Consider the following 16,183-nt stretch of genomic DNA (forward strand, 5'->3'; position numbering starts at 1 on the left):
GGTAATTTAAACCGAAAAATCAAACAATTTGCATTACAAAATACGCGTTTTTGTGCCGAATTTGTTAGATTTTTGGATTTTTGGTACCAAGTGATCATAATCAGTAACAGGTGTATACTGAAAACCAACTGATCGTTGGTCACCTTCTGGAATTTCTGTTCACCTGGTAACTTAAACCGAAAAATCAAACAATTTGCATTACAAAATACGCGTTTTTGTGCCGAATTTGTTAGATTTTTGGATTTTTGGTACCAAGTGATCATAATCAGTAACAGGTGTATACTGAAAACCAACTGATCGTTGGTCACCTTCTGGAATTTCTGTTCACCTGGTAATTTAAACCGAAAAATCAAACAATTTGCATTACAAATTACGCGTTTTTGTGCCGAATTTGTTAGATTTTTGGATTTTTGGTACCAAGTGATCATAATCAGTAACAGGTGTATACTGAAAACCAACTGATCGTTGGTCACCTTCTGGAATTTCTGTTCGCCTGGTAACTTAAACCGAAAAATCAAACAATTTGCATTACAAAATACGCGTTTTTGTGCCGAATTTGTTAGATTTTTGGATTTTTGGTACCAAGTGATCATAATCAGTAACAGGTGTATACTGAAAACCAACTGATCGTTGGTCACCTTCTGGAATTTCTGTTCGCCTGGTAATTTAAACCGAAAAATCAAACAATTTGCATTACAAAATACGCGTTTTTGTGCCGAATTTGTTAGATTTTTGGATTTTTGGTACCAAGTGATCATAATCAGTAACAGGTGTATACTGAAAACCAACTGATCGTTGGTCACCTTCTGGAATTCCTGTTCGCCTGGTAATTTAAACCGAAAAATCAAACAAGAAACAGATAAAGAATTTTACGGGAGCGGTCAAAAAAATTTAACTGGGCGTATGGAATATTAGAATTTGTTTTTTGGGGAAAGAAGCCATGAAAAGAAGATAAAAACTTTTTTAGAGCCGGTTAAAATAAATGCTTATTTTACATTAAAAGTAGATATAGCTACATATATCTCGGCATATATAAATTACAATATGTATAAGTACAATATGTATAAGTAAAAAACACAAATAAATGACATTGTATGTTCAGCTGCACCAAAGCAACTGGGGTGGACGTAAGAAAACTGCTTGAGCAAAATTTACAGCTTACGGGAAAACCTTATAAACAATTACGTGGTTTCACTAAAAACATTTTCCAATTGTGCAGTTTTCTGTCGAAGAATGAATATTGTAATTTCTGTAAAAAAAAATAATCCGTTTTTTTACAATAACATTGTAAATAATGGTCCAAATATGTAATGAGATGCCTCGTTGAGTTTGTTTTTTAAATCCCATTTGTAAACATCAAACTCTTGACAAAAAGTAGTTTTTTCAAATTTCCGTATTAAAATACTCCGTTTTTTTGCCACAACTTTAAAAATAATTGTCTGAATATGGAATGCCATACCTCGTCGAGCTCGTAATTAAATTTCCAATCAAACTGTGTCCAAAAATAAGAATTCTATTTTTTTGCCATTTTTTGCAAATTTTGATAATGATAAATAATAATTACAAAAAATGCGAAAATTTGGACCAAAATTTATTTTACAAAATCCGTTCAAAGGTGATAGGAATGGTTAGTATTGGTAACAGGGAGTATAAAATGGTAATTCTTTTTGCTGTGTGGCCATTTTTAGTCGAGTTATACCCAAAAAACCGTTCTTAAATATTTCATTTTTTGGAAAAATGGTTTCCCTGATTTTTTGTAAAAAAATAGTAATATTTTGATTTAAAATTGATTTTTGTATAGACTAAAGAAAACTTGTGCATCTTAGCGCGTGCTTACTGTACTGCGTCTGCACATTAGCACCTTGAACACGGACAGTGTTTACCTTTTTGTGTGTCGCTTTCGGCGCGTAAAACCATTTTTAATTGCTTGCTCCACTGTCACTTTTCTTCGACTCCGCAGCCGCTGACATTGTAAAAGTTGTTTGCCATTGTTTTCACTTTGCCAGCGACCACAATTGATGGTCCGATCGGGCCCGGTGGCCCAAACAGCTCCAAACAAGGCCGCCGCGATGGGAAAACTCTGCGCAGGCGCGCTGATCGGCATTTGGCAAGGAGCTGCATCTGCCGCGAAGTCGGTTTAAAATGGGTCAACAGCAGCAGCAGCATCGCAACAGCAACAATATCGCAGCAGCAGCAACATCGCAACAGCAACAACTTCAAGCCGCCCACTCCACTCATCTCATCAAAAATGCCAAAAGTTGCATTTAATCAGTGGTTGCTGCTTATCTGCTACCTATTGAAAATTAATAACAATAATAGACTTTGTGAAAAAGTCTCCAAAACTCAGAAATATATAATCATTTTAACTATATAAGATAAGATTGATCGCAAAACAATTGAGAAAAAACTACGTGTCTTAATTAATAAATAAGCAAGCTTAAATATAAGCGTAAGGCGTATAGTGTTTATTTATTTATTTAATCAACAGTGACTATTTTGTCACATTTTAAACACAAAAGCTTTGGATATTTCCATTCATGTTAAGAATTCCAAGTAATTGTTGTAATTTTAACAAATATGCAAGTTATAGCCTGTTCAAATAAATAAATATATAAAATACATGAATTTTTCCACTATAAATTTAACTTGTATTTTTCTAGGGTATCAACAGGTGCTAAATTTCCACCGGTGCGCACAGCGCTGTTGTGATTTTGTTACCGCGACGGCGCAGCTTTTGCTTTTGACACATTTTCGCGGCTGTCTCGCCGCCGCCGACGCTCGCTGGTTTTTTTTTTATTTTCATTTTTGTGTGTGTAGTTTTCTCGGCTCTCTTGGCTGCTTGACGGTTGGCTCTGGGCCCGGCCCGATCGATCAGTTAGTTGCTAACTTTGCGCGGCAGCGAGCGGTTTGCACTGCGATTGCCGAGCCGGTTGTTCTACCTTTTTACCTTTTAGCCACTGCGGTTGCGCATGCGCCTCATCCAAAATCGGTGGCAAGAAATAGGCCTTCAATTGATTTTTGTTTTTAACTGTGAGTGTGCAAAAGTGAAACTGACCAAATGAAAACTGTTCTGAGTGCAAACGTGCTGTCTGTGTCTGAAGTGGCAACAACCACCCACAAATATAATAATAGTTATTTCCATTTTTTTATACCTTTAAGTATTTTTGATAAAATATTTTGCTATTGCAAGTTTAATACGCCAAAAACAGAAGTACATACATATCGTTATTGTGAAAGGTTAATTTACATATATTTTGGATTGATTCTTAAAAGGCATACAACTCCATTCAAATAAAAAGATTGTCAACACTGTTTAGAAATACCGAACTAGAATTCTTTCCAAAAATATCCAATTTTATGCCAGTTTTTTGCCACTTTTGTTGTTAAGGTTGCATTTGTGCTTAAAGTGGCCCACAAAAATGGCGCGCAAGTTCAAAAGTGCACACTCATTGAAGATCCGCGAATTATGCGGATGTGCGGATCTGTGGCAATGCAGAGAGACAGGGTTGTAGTTGCTGCCTTTTATGGTCGCAGTTGATCGATAAATTAAAGGGGGGTATCTCAAAATGGGCTAAATCATACACTGCATGAATTTCAATCGATTTCACTACGTTATGTGATCAGAATATTGAAGAAAACTGTAGAAAAAGCTCTAACTAGCTTAAAAACCCTCTTATTGAAATGTATACTTAAAATTCGCTTTCAGAGGTCACAGCTTCTGCAAAGATTTAAAACTTTTATGGTAGCAGAAATATAAAATTAGCTAAGGTTTCTATCACAAAATGTGCGCAAAATGCAGATGATTGTGGCTTTGACCATGATACGGATCATAAACTGCGTTACGTATACGCCAGGTATGCTGTCGTAAACAATATGACTATTTTCTGGCCGTGCACACAATGGATTGGGTCTGGGGATCTGTGCTCTGGTGCTTACGGAATGGGAGTGGGAATGGAAATGGCTATAATGGCTGGATGAGAATGCCCATTATGACCATCCGCCGTTGGGATTAGCGGGCAGCTGTGAAGTGCGACTTGGTCGTCGGATACTTGCGTCGTAAGCCGCCCCCCCACCCCTTCCCAATTGCATAACCCAGGGATTTTTGGGTGGGTAAACGTGGCCATGCCATGAGCACACTTCTCATTCGCAGCTGGCTTTCTGTGCGCCGCAAGCGCGGATCAAAACTGGAGCAAATTAACCGAGATTAAGGCGCACAATTAGGTGCCCAATGTGAAAGTTAAGGCAGATCCGCGGATCCGAAGATCCGAACGCCAGCTGGAAACCTGTTGCTTCTTTTTATTTTCTGTATTTAGCCGCTGGTGCTGTGCTCGTGTTTTATGTGTTTTTTTTTCTGTTTTTGTGGCTCATCTGCAGCCATGGCCACTTTTACTGCACTCCCTCGGCCGCGGGTAAAATACGAGAAAAATAACGATAAACGCAGCCAGCTGGATTGGCAAGTCGAAGCTAGAAATACTCTATGAATTAGGGAATAAACTATACATATATAAACCAGCCACTAATCTTATGCATACAATGTTTAGAACTTCTTGTTTGAACTTCAATTTCTTGTAACACATAAATCAAAAAATTATTTAAAAAATAGAATACTTTAAATATTTAAATTGCCTGCAATGGTGGACCCTCTGTCAGGGTGTTTGAAAAATAAGAGAAAAGCTGGCAGGGGGTTTGGTTTTGGTTTTGGTTTTGGTTTGGTTTGGGCCACAATACGCTTCACTGACCTATGCCAAGGCCCCGGAGCAGCTGATGCCGCATTTTATGGCTTTGCTCTTTTTGCCACTTTTGAACTCGACCACAACTCTCGCCGACCAAGTTCAAGTTGGCCAAGTTTCGTTTGGGCTCTTGCAAACCCATTTTGGCCGGAAGTCTGCGTCGTGAGGCACTTAAAAAGTGCCAGAGATTAGAGATGATCTCCAGGCCTGATCTACAGACTGGGTGCACAGCTCCATCACGAATCGGGTTTAAAAAAAAAAAAATAAGAAATAGAAAAATAAAAATAAGAAGAAATTAAACTGAAGCCCAGCGCTTTCATTATGATGATGATCATCATTGCCATTATCGTTGTCAGCATCTCGGGTGCCATTAGCCGCTATCAGCGATGAAAACTGTTAGAAATTTCGAGAGCAATTTCATGGCTCATCATTATTTCACTTCGATTCGATTTGATTTGTTTTCTTTTCATTTCCGCCGAGGAACTAGGTTTCCATTTCTGGGGAATGAGCGCCGAATGAGTTGACACTTTTAATTGGGTTGGCTACCCTTTAATAAAGAACTAGCAAGTTTTTTAAAGCAATCAAATCAAACCCAAAGTAATATTGCCTTAAAACATATACTAACTTGTTTTTAAGTAGTGTGATTCATGGTCTCTTTTTGTGTGACTACGAAACGACTTTATTGAAATAGAAACTGGGGCTCAAGAGCATTTTAAAATGGTATAATTAGCACTTTTGGAAATATTTTTAGTCAGCACATGAAATGGTTTCCTAATTCGAAGTTTGCCCCGCACAAAATGTCTCTAATCTAATTTGAAAATTACTTGCACTTTTGTTTTGTTTTTGTGCGATTTTTATGGCTCTAAAAAGTGTTCTTGGTTTTAATTGCCAAAAGCCATTTGAAATCTGACCTCAGCAGACCTCTAAGTCTGCTCTCAATTCTGGCTAGAAGCAATTAAAGCCAAGCTAGAAGATGTATGCAAATTAATAGAAACTCACGTGTAGATTAAGCCAATTTTAAATAAAAAACCCATTGACATTCGCGTAATTCCGGAACTTCAAAGTTTCACAATTACCTTTTGACCACTTTGGACCTACGGTTTTTCCGCTGCAGAATCGTTTCGACCACATTTTTGTCTTGGCTATTTGCAGTTTCGTTTAGCATTGAACTAACCGGTGATCAGTCGTCAACTGCTCCACTTGACACACATGTGCATACAAAAATATATATGTATGTATATATACTGGTATTATTCGACTGACACGTAAATATTTTCTAGAGGCTTTCAGTTATTGTGAGCTTATAATTTCCATTCTAGTTTGTATCTTAAACATCACTCTTGTGCGCAAAAAGAGTTTCAAGTTTCATCTCCATTTTGCCATCAATAAGATGGTTGTGTAATTTTTTTCGGTGTCTTTAAGCCGCGTTTTTTTGGGCGGTGGTTTTGTGGAGTGGGTGGAGTCGTAGTTTCACGCAAGGTCCATTGCCACACACGCCACTTATTTGGCCGGCATCGTCATCTTATTTATTGGCTGTATGCATATAGTGGCCATTGAAATCGCACGAAATCGGCGGCCAAGTCGTTCCCCAATGGAATCACTTTCACTTTGCTCACCTACAGGGCCGCTCTTGGCCAAAAACTTGCGTAAACTTTCGTGGTTTCCAAACAAAAAGTATGTTTACGCGATGACAGAAAGAAAATATTACAATAAAAAACAAAAAAAAAAGAAAAGAAAACAATAATAGTAATAACAATAAATGATGAATGGGGAGGGAGGGGTAAGGGAAAAAGGTGTTATAGGCGACATTTGGCAGCTTTATTAGCAGGTTTGCGATGCGTGTGTTCAGGCCATTTGCAAGTCATGGGAGCCTAAAAGTGGGGGAAAACGGGGGGAGAAGCCTTCGCCAGTTCAACGTCTCGTTTTTAAGTGGCCAAGACGACGGGCCACGCTAAGGTCAAGGGACAACTAGCCGCTGACCTTCGGGCACAAGCCATGATGTCAGATTGCAAAAGGTTTTCAATAGATTCGCGATTAGCAAGTGCAGGCTATAAGCTCCATTTTCAAAGCCAAGCCAATGGCTTTAAAATATCGATGAATTTAATTGTCAAATTTTAATTCACTGCCCCCTTTATCAACTAATCAACAATGCCAATGCAGCAGTGCGCAGTTTTTTTTTGGGTTCCCTATCTATAAAAAGCCCACTTTAATTCAGTTCAATACACAGCTAAATGCAAGTGAATTTTGAATGGGCAGCCGATTAGTTGCAATCTGTATTCCCATGTTCACCTGCCCATTTACGAGTAATTGGCAAAAAGTTTGTCAATCTGTCCAGTCACAATGATATACCATTGTCTGGGCCGTCAACGCTGCGTATACGTAATGTGTGTTGCACGTATACGCCCTGTTGGCTGCCAGTTAATGGCTGGGCGTGGCCAGTTCTTGGCTAGGTCTTGGCCTGATGCAATACATGACTTAAATTTAACTGGGCGAAGTATAGAGTGGAGAGGCGCGTGTCGTCACTCGCCATTGTTATGGGTTGGATTGCCCGATCCTCTCGCTTTTTCATTTTCCCGGGGGCTGGGAACGAGGTCAGCTGAGTCGCAGGTTTTGGCACCTGCCACAGCAGTTCCGCCCGCTATGCTGGGAACTTGGCCAACAGGCCTACAACGTGCCTCTTCAGTTTTACACAAGAAAAATACATATAACAGGCAAAATACCATATAACAGGCATCCACTACAATGACATATGCGATGAAAATGAAATCTATAATAATTACATCAAAAATACTAAAACTAATAAGAGTTAGGCTTAGAAAAATGTGAAATTTATATGAGTACCTCACGGCTTAGCTTGTAAGTATGAGAAGCTCATAGAAGGGCGTGCACAAAAATTGTAATTCAACAACAAGCTTACTTTCCCCCACTGTTTGTTTTCATCTTTTTTCTCAAAAACAACTGCCGAAATAGTGCTGTTTTTGTCGAATTTATTTCGAAATGCTTTTAGACCCGTAGCATAAATATTAGACTGCGTTCGCGTAAGAAAATTAAGTTCAAATTAATAAGTCATAACACGAATCGCTAATTGTGTATGTACAATAATCGAATGGAAGATATTACACATGTGCTATGTACTTTTTCTCGGCGGTGAAAGAGGGCTTGAATTATTCAAAAACGTTTGGCGACGCCTTCAACCTTTGACACGCAGCCCCAGACAGCACACTCTTGACCCTTAAACCCTATCCTTGGCCAATTGGTATTGGTAGTGCGGACTAATAGACCAGCGCGAACTTCTCCGGCTTATAAATTAAAGACTAACAACAGTGAATTCCCTCTCTTTCGCCCTGGGAAACAGTTGGTTGGATACGGCGCCGGTGTTTTTGGGTAGCGGCTCAGTCCAGCCGGCGATGCCTTAGTGGCAGCTCCTCCAGATCGAAGAAACCACGCCACACCAAGATGCCCTATAACCTCTGGCTGCGACGGCGCCTCCAGCTGCTGGCCTCGCTGCTCTTCTGCGGCCTCCTGGGCTATTTGACCTCGGAAGCGGTGGCCAAGCCCACGTTGTCCTTCAGTCTGCCGCAAGGACTGCAGGGATTTCCTTCGTTCCAGTCCTTCACGCAGCAAATCATCGAGCAGCGCAGCGCGCGTCAGATGAAGACCTATAGGTGAGTGGTAGTCCAACCAAGCCGAAAATATAGCCAAACTATTGTCATCAATAACATACACGTGTATGAAAATATAGGGAATTTTCAAAGCTAACCCTCTGTTTATCAAATATGAGAAGCGCAGATAAATATTGCCATTAATAATGTGAATTTCCATTTACATGGAAATTTAGGGAATTTGTACGTCTGTTTAGTTTACAACTATGAGAAGCGCAGAGAAAGGCTCTCTAACTCAAGATAGACCATCTAGCATTGCAGCGTTTGCCAGACGAAGATCTGAATGAGAGTGGCTATCCATTCCATCCGTCTTTGATTAGCAGTCAGGCAACGAATCACTTAAAGCTTTCCGTCGTCCACGGAGTCCATTGCCATGAACGTCACGTATCCGCACGGTCGGCCGCCTGGCCATGTGCCCATACCCGCCGCACGGAGCGAGCTATCACTCAAATCATCTAGCCACACACATCACACAGATGGAAAATAATTTATTTACTTATAATTAGACGGAACACTTTGTCGTGCCAATCGAAGGGATATTAACAATTTCACCGATTAAATATTTTTACCTCAGATAAATGTAGAAATTACTCAAAACAATGGAAATATTTTTGCACAAATCATAATTTTCTTTCTGTGCACTCTCTTTTTTGTCAGCGGAAAGCGGGTGAGCAACGACTCCCTCATCATGATATACTATCACGATCTGACCATAGCCGTAACGGAGCTGGGACCCCAGAAATTGCTACTCGGCTGCGAACTGATCGAAATCTAGTAAGTATACTCATTACTGCATATAAAGTAAGACAAATAAGTAATTATATTTAGCGAAAAATTAATATTGCTGAACAAAATGTTGAGTGATTGTTTATATGGATGAAGTCAAGGTTTTGCGGAAGTAGTTTTTGTCTGCTTTACGTGAACAGCTGATCAGAAAATCCATTGCATATGCCCTGAATATTTAAGCAGGCACACGACTAATCACGTTTATAGAAAATCAATATGCACGGCTGTTAAATAACAAATATTTAAACGTGCAACTATTTTATGCCAAAAATGCTATATGCTGACTCTTAGCTAGGGAGTATGAGAATCGCATAGAAGGGCTCACTAACTTGTCTGATCAATTTAACCCAAAACTCAGCAACGATAAGGAGGGCAAGATGCTGCTGGAGGGCCTGTCGCACTACAATCGCCCACTGGAAATCAAATTCGACGAGATGCTGAAGCTAATGGATCAGTGCGAGCACGTGGACAAGCTGAGCTACGCCTCGCGTCACAAATCCAAGCTGGAGGGCGGTGAACGCAGCAGCGGGGGCAGCGATTCAGCCGCAACAGGTGGAGCCAATGATGGTGTGGCCCTCAAGCTGGCCACCAACATCTTTCCGCGCAGCCCCTTCTCCCTGCTGAGTGGCATTATACCAGGTGAGGTGGTCACGTTTGCTCGAGATGATCCAATTGTTTGCATTACAACTCCTTACTCACAGGCACAAAGTGGTGTGGCACCGGCGACATCGCAGAGACGTACAGCGATCTGGGCAGCGAAATGGCCATGGATCGATGCTGTCGCCAACACGATCTCTGCCCCATCAAGATCCGAGCCTATCAGAACAAATACGAACTGATGAACGATTCGCTGTACACAAAGTGAGTGCACAAATGGTTGCAGCACATAACAGACTAATGCCTTTCCACTCTGCGTAGATCCCACTGCATCTGCGACGACATGCTGTTCTCCTGCCTGAAGATGACCAACACCTCGGCCTCGCAGCTGATGGGCTCCATCTACTTCAACCTGGTGCAGGTGCCGTGTCTGGACGGGCGGAGCAATCACTACAAGTTCCGGGCGGCCAAGGAGGGATTCTGAAGCAGGGGAGCCGCAAATCGGGGGTTTTTTTGGGGGGCTCAGTTCATTGTACAGGAGGTGGGGACGCGAGAGATGGGAGTCGCTCTATTTATTGTTTTACAAACGATGACGCCCGCTTTTTATTTTTCGAATATTCTGTTGGGTTTACAGTTAGCGTTAACGTTATCTAGGATAAGTATATAAAGTAGAATTGCAATCTTTGTTATACAAATACGAATATAAATATATATATATATGTGTATCTTTAATGTTTTGATTAGCCGACTTTATTCGTTAACAACGTAAAAAAAAGGTCTGTGTATATGGGACAAGGAAAACACGCACACACACGTTTCTTTATGTAATTCCGATGCCGTATTTAACTACAATGCTTAACCTTAATCGTTGTCTCTCTCACAATATTGCACTAACAAAACAACGCTCAAAAAAAAAAAAACAACACACTTTATGTATATGTATGTATGAAATTTCGATTCGCATTCACGGAAATTTTCTGATTACTTTCGGCAGCGACACTGACTAGTCAAGTCTTTCTACATATGGGTTGTCTTCGCTGTTCCATCGCAGAATCCCCTGCGGAATCCGCTGTCTATTATCGTAGTGGTGTGTCTAGGTACTTGGAAGGGTTGTCTTGGAGAGCCTAGAAGATGCTGGCCACATTCGGGCCGGGCTGCGAGTTGGTCGGTGTGGGCTGTGTGGGCCGATCGATGTCCTGGTAGCTGCGCTGCTGGCTGGTTGGGAAGACCGATCCCGTCGGCAGTGTGCCGCCCCTCGTGTTGAACTCCTTGTAGAGCAGGGCCACGCTCACCGGTCGTAGGATCAGGTTGATGATGCTGAACGCAACGGCCCAGCCATCTGAAATGAACAAGTTATTAGTATCTCATCGTTAAGCATCGAGCATGGTGTTCAGTGTATCGATAGGGCCGGCTGGATGACTTACTCATAATGCCGAAATGAAGAGAAATGCTGACTATATCAAAAAAAATGCTAGAAGCGTTGATGACGAGCGCCTGCAAAGAGATACGAAATGATAAATCGTGAGTGTGGGGGGAGTGATAGGTTGGGATAAAGGATTCGGCATTGCTATAACTACGATTGAATCGCTAACGTGTTTAGTATGCTCAGTTTGGTATGGTTTATCTTAAGAAAAAGAAAGCAGCCTTTTAGGCATTTCAAGAAAATGGTACTATTGAGTTTAAATATTTTACATATGCTTCGGATGCACGTGTCCAACGACACACGTGTCCTAATTCTGCTAATAATACGTTGGCCAACTAAAATGGTCAACATATGCTACAATTCAAGCAACCAGACCCGGGAAAATCCTTCACCCACTATGACCATGCACTGCGCAGCACGATTCTTCAGGGAACTCAGCTCCAAGTTGTTGCGAACTACAATTTACATATTCGAAATTAAATAAATTATGTTCATTGATTTTTCTTTTACAGTTTGGCCAGAGTGCGGGAGAAAACGCATGGCATACCCACTGGCTGGCCAAGGATTTGACATCGAGTTGAGTTCAACTGGGTTGACTCAGAGGCGTTGCTAATGGCTTTCGAGGAAGCAAACAAAACAAGCGCCGCCGGTTGGGAATCCTCGTTAAATGGGCATCGTAATGCCCGATTTATATGGTACGGCTGAGCAGCCCGTGGCCCAAAATGGGAATCGCGTGTAGCAGGTCCTTCAAGGAGTAAAGGTGGTAACTTCCTTCGGCCAGCAGAAGTGGATGGGTTGTATATGGGAGTAGACGGCATTTCTCGCTGGACGTGGCCACTTTTTGGTCGGTCTAAGGTCAAAGTTGAGCCATTCGCCCTCTTTACTTACGGCTAACTCATCTATTAATACACGCATAGCCCCAACTTCACACGCAATTTGCCAACCAAAGAGGACTTCAATGTGGAAACTTTTGTATACAATGCATTATAGATCTTTAGATATATGATATATAAAACTTGATTTCAAATATATAGTCTAAAATATTTTGTAACCATACAAAGTCTATACTTTAATTGCATAACCCACATGAACCCACATCTATTTATTATACAAATTTTTCGCTGTGTACATTCGACTTTAGTCCACTTTCATTAGCATACCTCCACGCGTTCAGACTCGGATTTGGTTCCGTTTTGCTTTTATTATTTTGGCCATGCCACTTGACGGGTTGGACTCCCTCGGGGGTGGAGCAGAACATTAGAGATTAAAGATCGGGGCCGCGGGGAACCAGTTATGGCTCAGTTAGTCCATAAGCGAGCAAATTGATTGGCCATAATAGCGCCACAACTTTTGGCACTCGTCGAAAGCAGAACCAGAGTTTTCACTTCAAGAGATATAGCTTTTCTGCCTTGCATATATGACGAAGTTCCAATTGTAAATCATTTTGGGAGAGAACAAAGCCATTGCTACTTGGATAACCCAAATGTGCTATCTTATCGTCAGCAGAAGCGCTTTTTCAAGATTTAAATATATATGCTTGTATCTCATTCTTAACTTTGTGAGTTGCTAGAATTGTGCTATTCTTTCTAAAATAAAAGTAGTTCTCATGATTCAGTGAGTGCATCATCATCATCCCAATCAATCATTGTTTTCATTGTTTTAATCTTGATTTCCTCGCTGGCACCTGATGTTCGTCGAACTATTTTAGTGAGAACATTTGTTATTTATATTTCGCATGTGTATGCTAATTTCCCACTGGCGCTTTTTTTTGAACAACCGGTTTTGAACGATTTAACAAATTCCGTGGTGATATCGCTGTGAGTCGTCTAGCAGTTGATTAAAACCTCAGTCAGCACTGGACTCCAAAGGGAAATGCTAGTCGTCCATATTGAATTAATTGGATGAACGCAGTACACACTGCACTATAAACACACTTATCTGTATAACAAGCCTATCAACAATACTTTAATGACTCACAGAAAGCGATGAATGTAAAGCTATTTCATTATACGTAACTCAAGTCGTGACTACAAATGCAATAGCACTGTATGTGAACAACTACTTAAATAAACTATATAAACTATGCTATGAATTATATCACTTTTTGTAGGCATTCTCAAAGAAGACTTTGTAAGCCAATTTTAATTGAAACCATTTAAAGATTGCTTGCCCAAGTTGCGATACCCTCATTTGCAGGGTATGGCGAGCCAATTAAACGAATTAAACGAAGATTCTCCTCAATTGGGAAAATCAAATCTTGAAAATCTGGCACTTATCAATCGATCGCACTCACCGTTTGGATCGCTTCGATGGAGTCCTTGCTGTGCATCGACCAGAACATGGCGATCAGGAATAGAAAGTTGTAGAACTCATACGCCCCGTGGCCCCAGCTTCCTAGCATGGCATTCGAGATGAAGAAGAAGTGCACAAAGGCCACAAGCTGTAAGATATATGTAGATGCAGAAGGGAAAATGAGAAAATGCAATGGGAGAACTACAAACTACAAGCTACATATGGTTATATGGTCATATATGGTTATATGGTTATCTGGTTAACACATAAGCATAATCATAAGCGGTTTAGTGCCAAGTGAAGCCCCACGAATCTGGCGGCGAAGTTGCCAATTGCAGTCACTAGCATCGTATCGGTTGTCATTTGCGGTTAACTACTTGGGGTGCTAATCACCCAGCGACTGGCCATTAACCCATGGAGGCCCAACAAGTGAGAGTCGTACAGTCGCGGTAACCGCAATAGGTATCATACCACTTTTCAACATAACTTGGCTAAAAATGGTTCAATTTATACAAAATAAACTGTTTTTAGCAGCTAATTACCAAGGCTAACTATTCCTATCATTTTTTAACGGACTTTGTTAAATTAATTTTTAGGCCAATTTTCGCATTTTTTGTACCATCATCAAAATTTGCGAAAAATTGAAAAAACCTAGAATTCCCAAACTTGAATGCAAATCGATTGGGATTTAAAAAACAAACTCAACGAGGTATGACATTCCATATTTGGATAATTATTTTTAATGTTTTGATCAAAATACCGATTATTTTATTTAACAAAAAATCTGGGAAACCATTTTTCCAAAAAATGAAATATTTAAGAACGGTTTTTTGGGTATAACTCGACTAAAAATGGCCACACAGCAAAAAGAATTACCATTTTATACTCCCTGTTACCAATACTAACCATTCCTATCACCTTTGAACGGATTTTGTAAAATAAATTTGTGTCCAAATTTTCGCATTTTTTGTAAGGGGTACCATCATCAAAATTTGCAAAAAATGGCAAAAAAATAGAATTCTTATTTTTGGACACAGTTTGATTGGAAATTTAATTACGAGCTCGACGAGGTATGGCATTCCATATTCAGACAATTATTTTTAAAGTTGTGGCAAAAAAACGGAGTATTTTAATACGGAAATTTGAAAAAACTACTTTTTGTCAAAAGTTTGATGTTTACAAATGGGATTTAAAAAACAAACTCAACGAGGCATCTCATTACATATTTGGACCATTATTTACAATGTTATTGTAAAAAAACGGATTATTTTTTTTTTACAGAAATTACAATATTTATTCTTCGACAGAAAACTGCACAATTGGAAAATGTTTTTAGTGAAACCACGTAATTGTTTATAAGGTTTTCCCGTAAGCTGTAAATTTTGCTCAAGCAGTTTTCTAACGCCCACCCCAGTTGCTTTAGTCCAGCTGAACATACAATGTCATTTATTTGTGTTTTTTACTTATACATATTGTACTTATACATATTGTAATTTATATATGCCGAGATATATGTAGCTATATGTACTTTGAATGTAAAATAAGCATTTATTTTAACCGGCTCTAAAAAAGTTTTTATCTTCTTTTCATGGCTTCTTTCCCCAAAAAACAAATTCAAATATTCCATACGCCCAGTTAAATTTTTTTGACCGCTTCCGTAAAATTCTTTATCTGTTTCTTGTGTTCATTTGTGCCACCCAGCGAGTTGCACCGCCTATTGTTAATATTTTGACCGCAGCTGTACCATATGTTATCTATTTACCCTGCTTATGCTTGCCCCAAAATTAAATGAGACTCTTTCATTCGCATGCGACTGCTTTTACTGCTCCCGAACCATATTTATTCAGAATTTTTTTATGGCTGCAATTGTTTGTTGGATAAGAGGATGGGTGGGGAGGGGGTGAGTGCAGTGCACTGCTTGCTGGCCACTGCACTGTAACAGCGGCATCTCGTCTCCCGCATCGCCTGCACTGCTTGCTTACCTTCACACGCACAAAAGGGGATCCCATTAGCTCGTTGAGGTCGGTCATGATGATGTCGCTCTCCTGCTCCTTCGCACTCGCACTCAAATGCAGTTATTGCAGCGGCTAACGCTCTCTCACTTCCACTTCTGCTGCTGCCACACGCGGCGCAGACAACAACAACAATAAAACACAACAACAAAAAACTAAGGCGCACAGCTGTTTTGTTATTTTCGTGTGCAACAATTTGCTGAAATCGTTCCACTTTGCGTCTATTTTCACTTGCAATTCACTTTCAATTGGTGCTAAAAGCGCAATAGCTTCACTGTGTGAGTGTATCTGTGTGCGCCTGTCGTGTGTGTGTGTGTGTGTGCGCGCACTTGTTGGTCTTCTTTCGTTCTCCAATTGTTGTTGTTGTTGCTGCTGCTGCAATATTTTGGCAATCGCTGTTGTTGTTGCTGCCTTTGCACGGGGGCGTCAACAATGAACGGCAAATAACGAGTGATGTCAACAACTATAAGCTAGCCGGGGGCAAAAATTTGATTTTCTCTTATACGCTGGAAGGCGTCAGCGCAGCAACACGACCAATTGCAATTTAAATTAAAATTGTGATGTGTGGGCCAGTGTGACCGGTCGCTGTTCCGCTAGTACATGCCAGTCATTATTTCGGTGTGACCGTAGCTACAAAATTCGATAAATACCGAATAATACCAATTACTGGTATTTCAGTTT

General features: G+C 40.3%; 2 protein-coding genes across 2 annotated transcripts; one reads left to right on the forward strand and one right to left on the reverse strand.

Moving 5' to 3' along the window:
• Nucleotides 1–2,869: 2,869 nt before the first annotated feature.
• On the forward strand, nucleotides 2,870–10,500 carry LOC6725821. Its single transcript, XM_039296366.2, has 6 exons — nucleotides 2,870–3,030; nucleotides 8,086–8,395; nucleotides 9,050–9,166; nucleotides 9,537–9,817; nucleotides 9,880–10,039; nucleotides 10,097–10,500. Exons 1-6 carry the CDS (start codon nucleotides 2,970–2,972, stop codon nucleotides 10,257–10,259), a joined length of 1,092 nt encoding a protein of 363 aa, XP_039152300.1. The 5' UTR covers nucleotides 2,870–2,969; the 3' UTR covers nucleotides 10,260–10,500.
• Nucleotides 10,347–16,107, reverse strand: LOC6725822 (type-1 angiotensin II receptor-associated protein). Its single transcript, XM_002106782.4, has 4 exons — nucleotides 15,473–16,107; nucleotides 13,492–13,638; nucleotides 11,200–11,269; nucleotides 10,347–11,114 (listed from the first exon to the last, which is right to left on the reverse strand). The coding sequence occupies exons 1-4, from the start codon at nucleotides 15,518–15,520 to the stop codon at nucleotides 10,900–10,902; spliced, it is 480 nt and encodes a 159-aa protein (XP_002106818.1). The 5' UTR covers nucleotides 15,521–16,107; the 3' UTR covers nucleotides 10,347–10,899.
• Between the last annotated feature and the right edge of the window lie 76 nt (nucleotides 16,108–16,183).

This window comes from Drosophila simulans, chromosome X (genome assembly GCF_016746395.2).
Source record: "Drosophila simulans strain w501 chromosome X, Prin_Dsim_3.1, whole genome shotgun sequence".
NCBI classification, from domain to species: Eukaryota; Metazoa; Arthropoda; class Insecta; order Diptera; family Drosophilidae; genus Drosophila; species Drosophila simulans.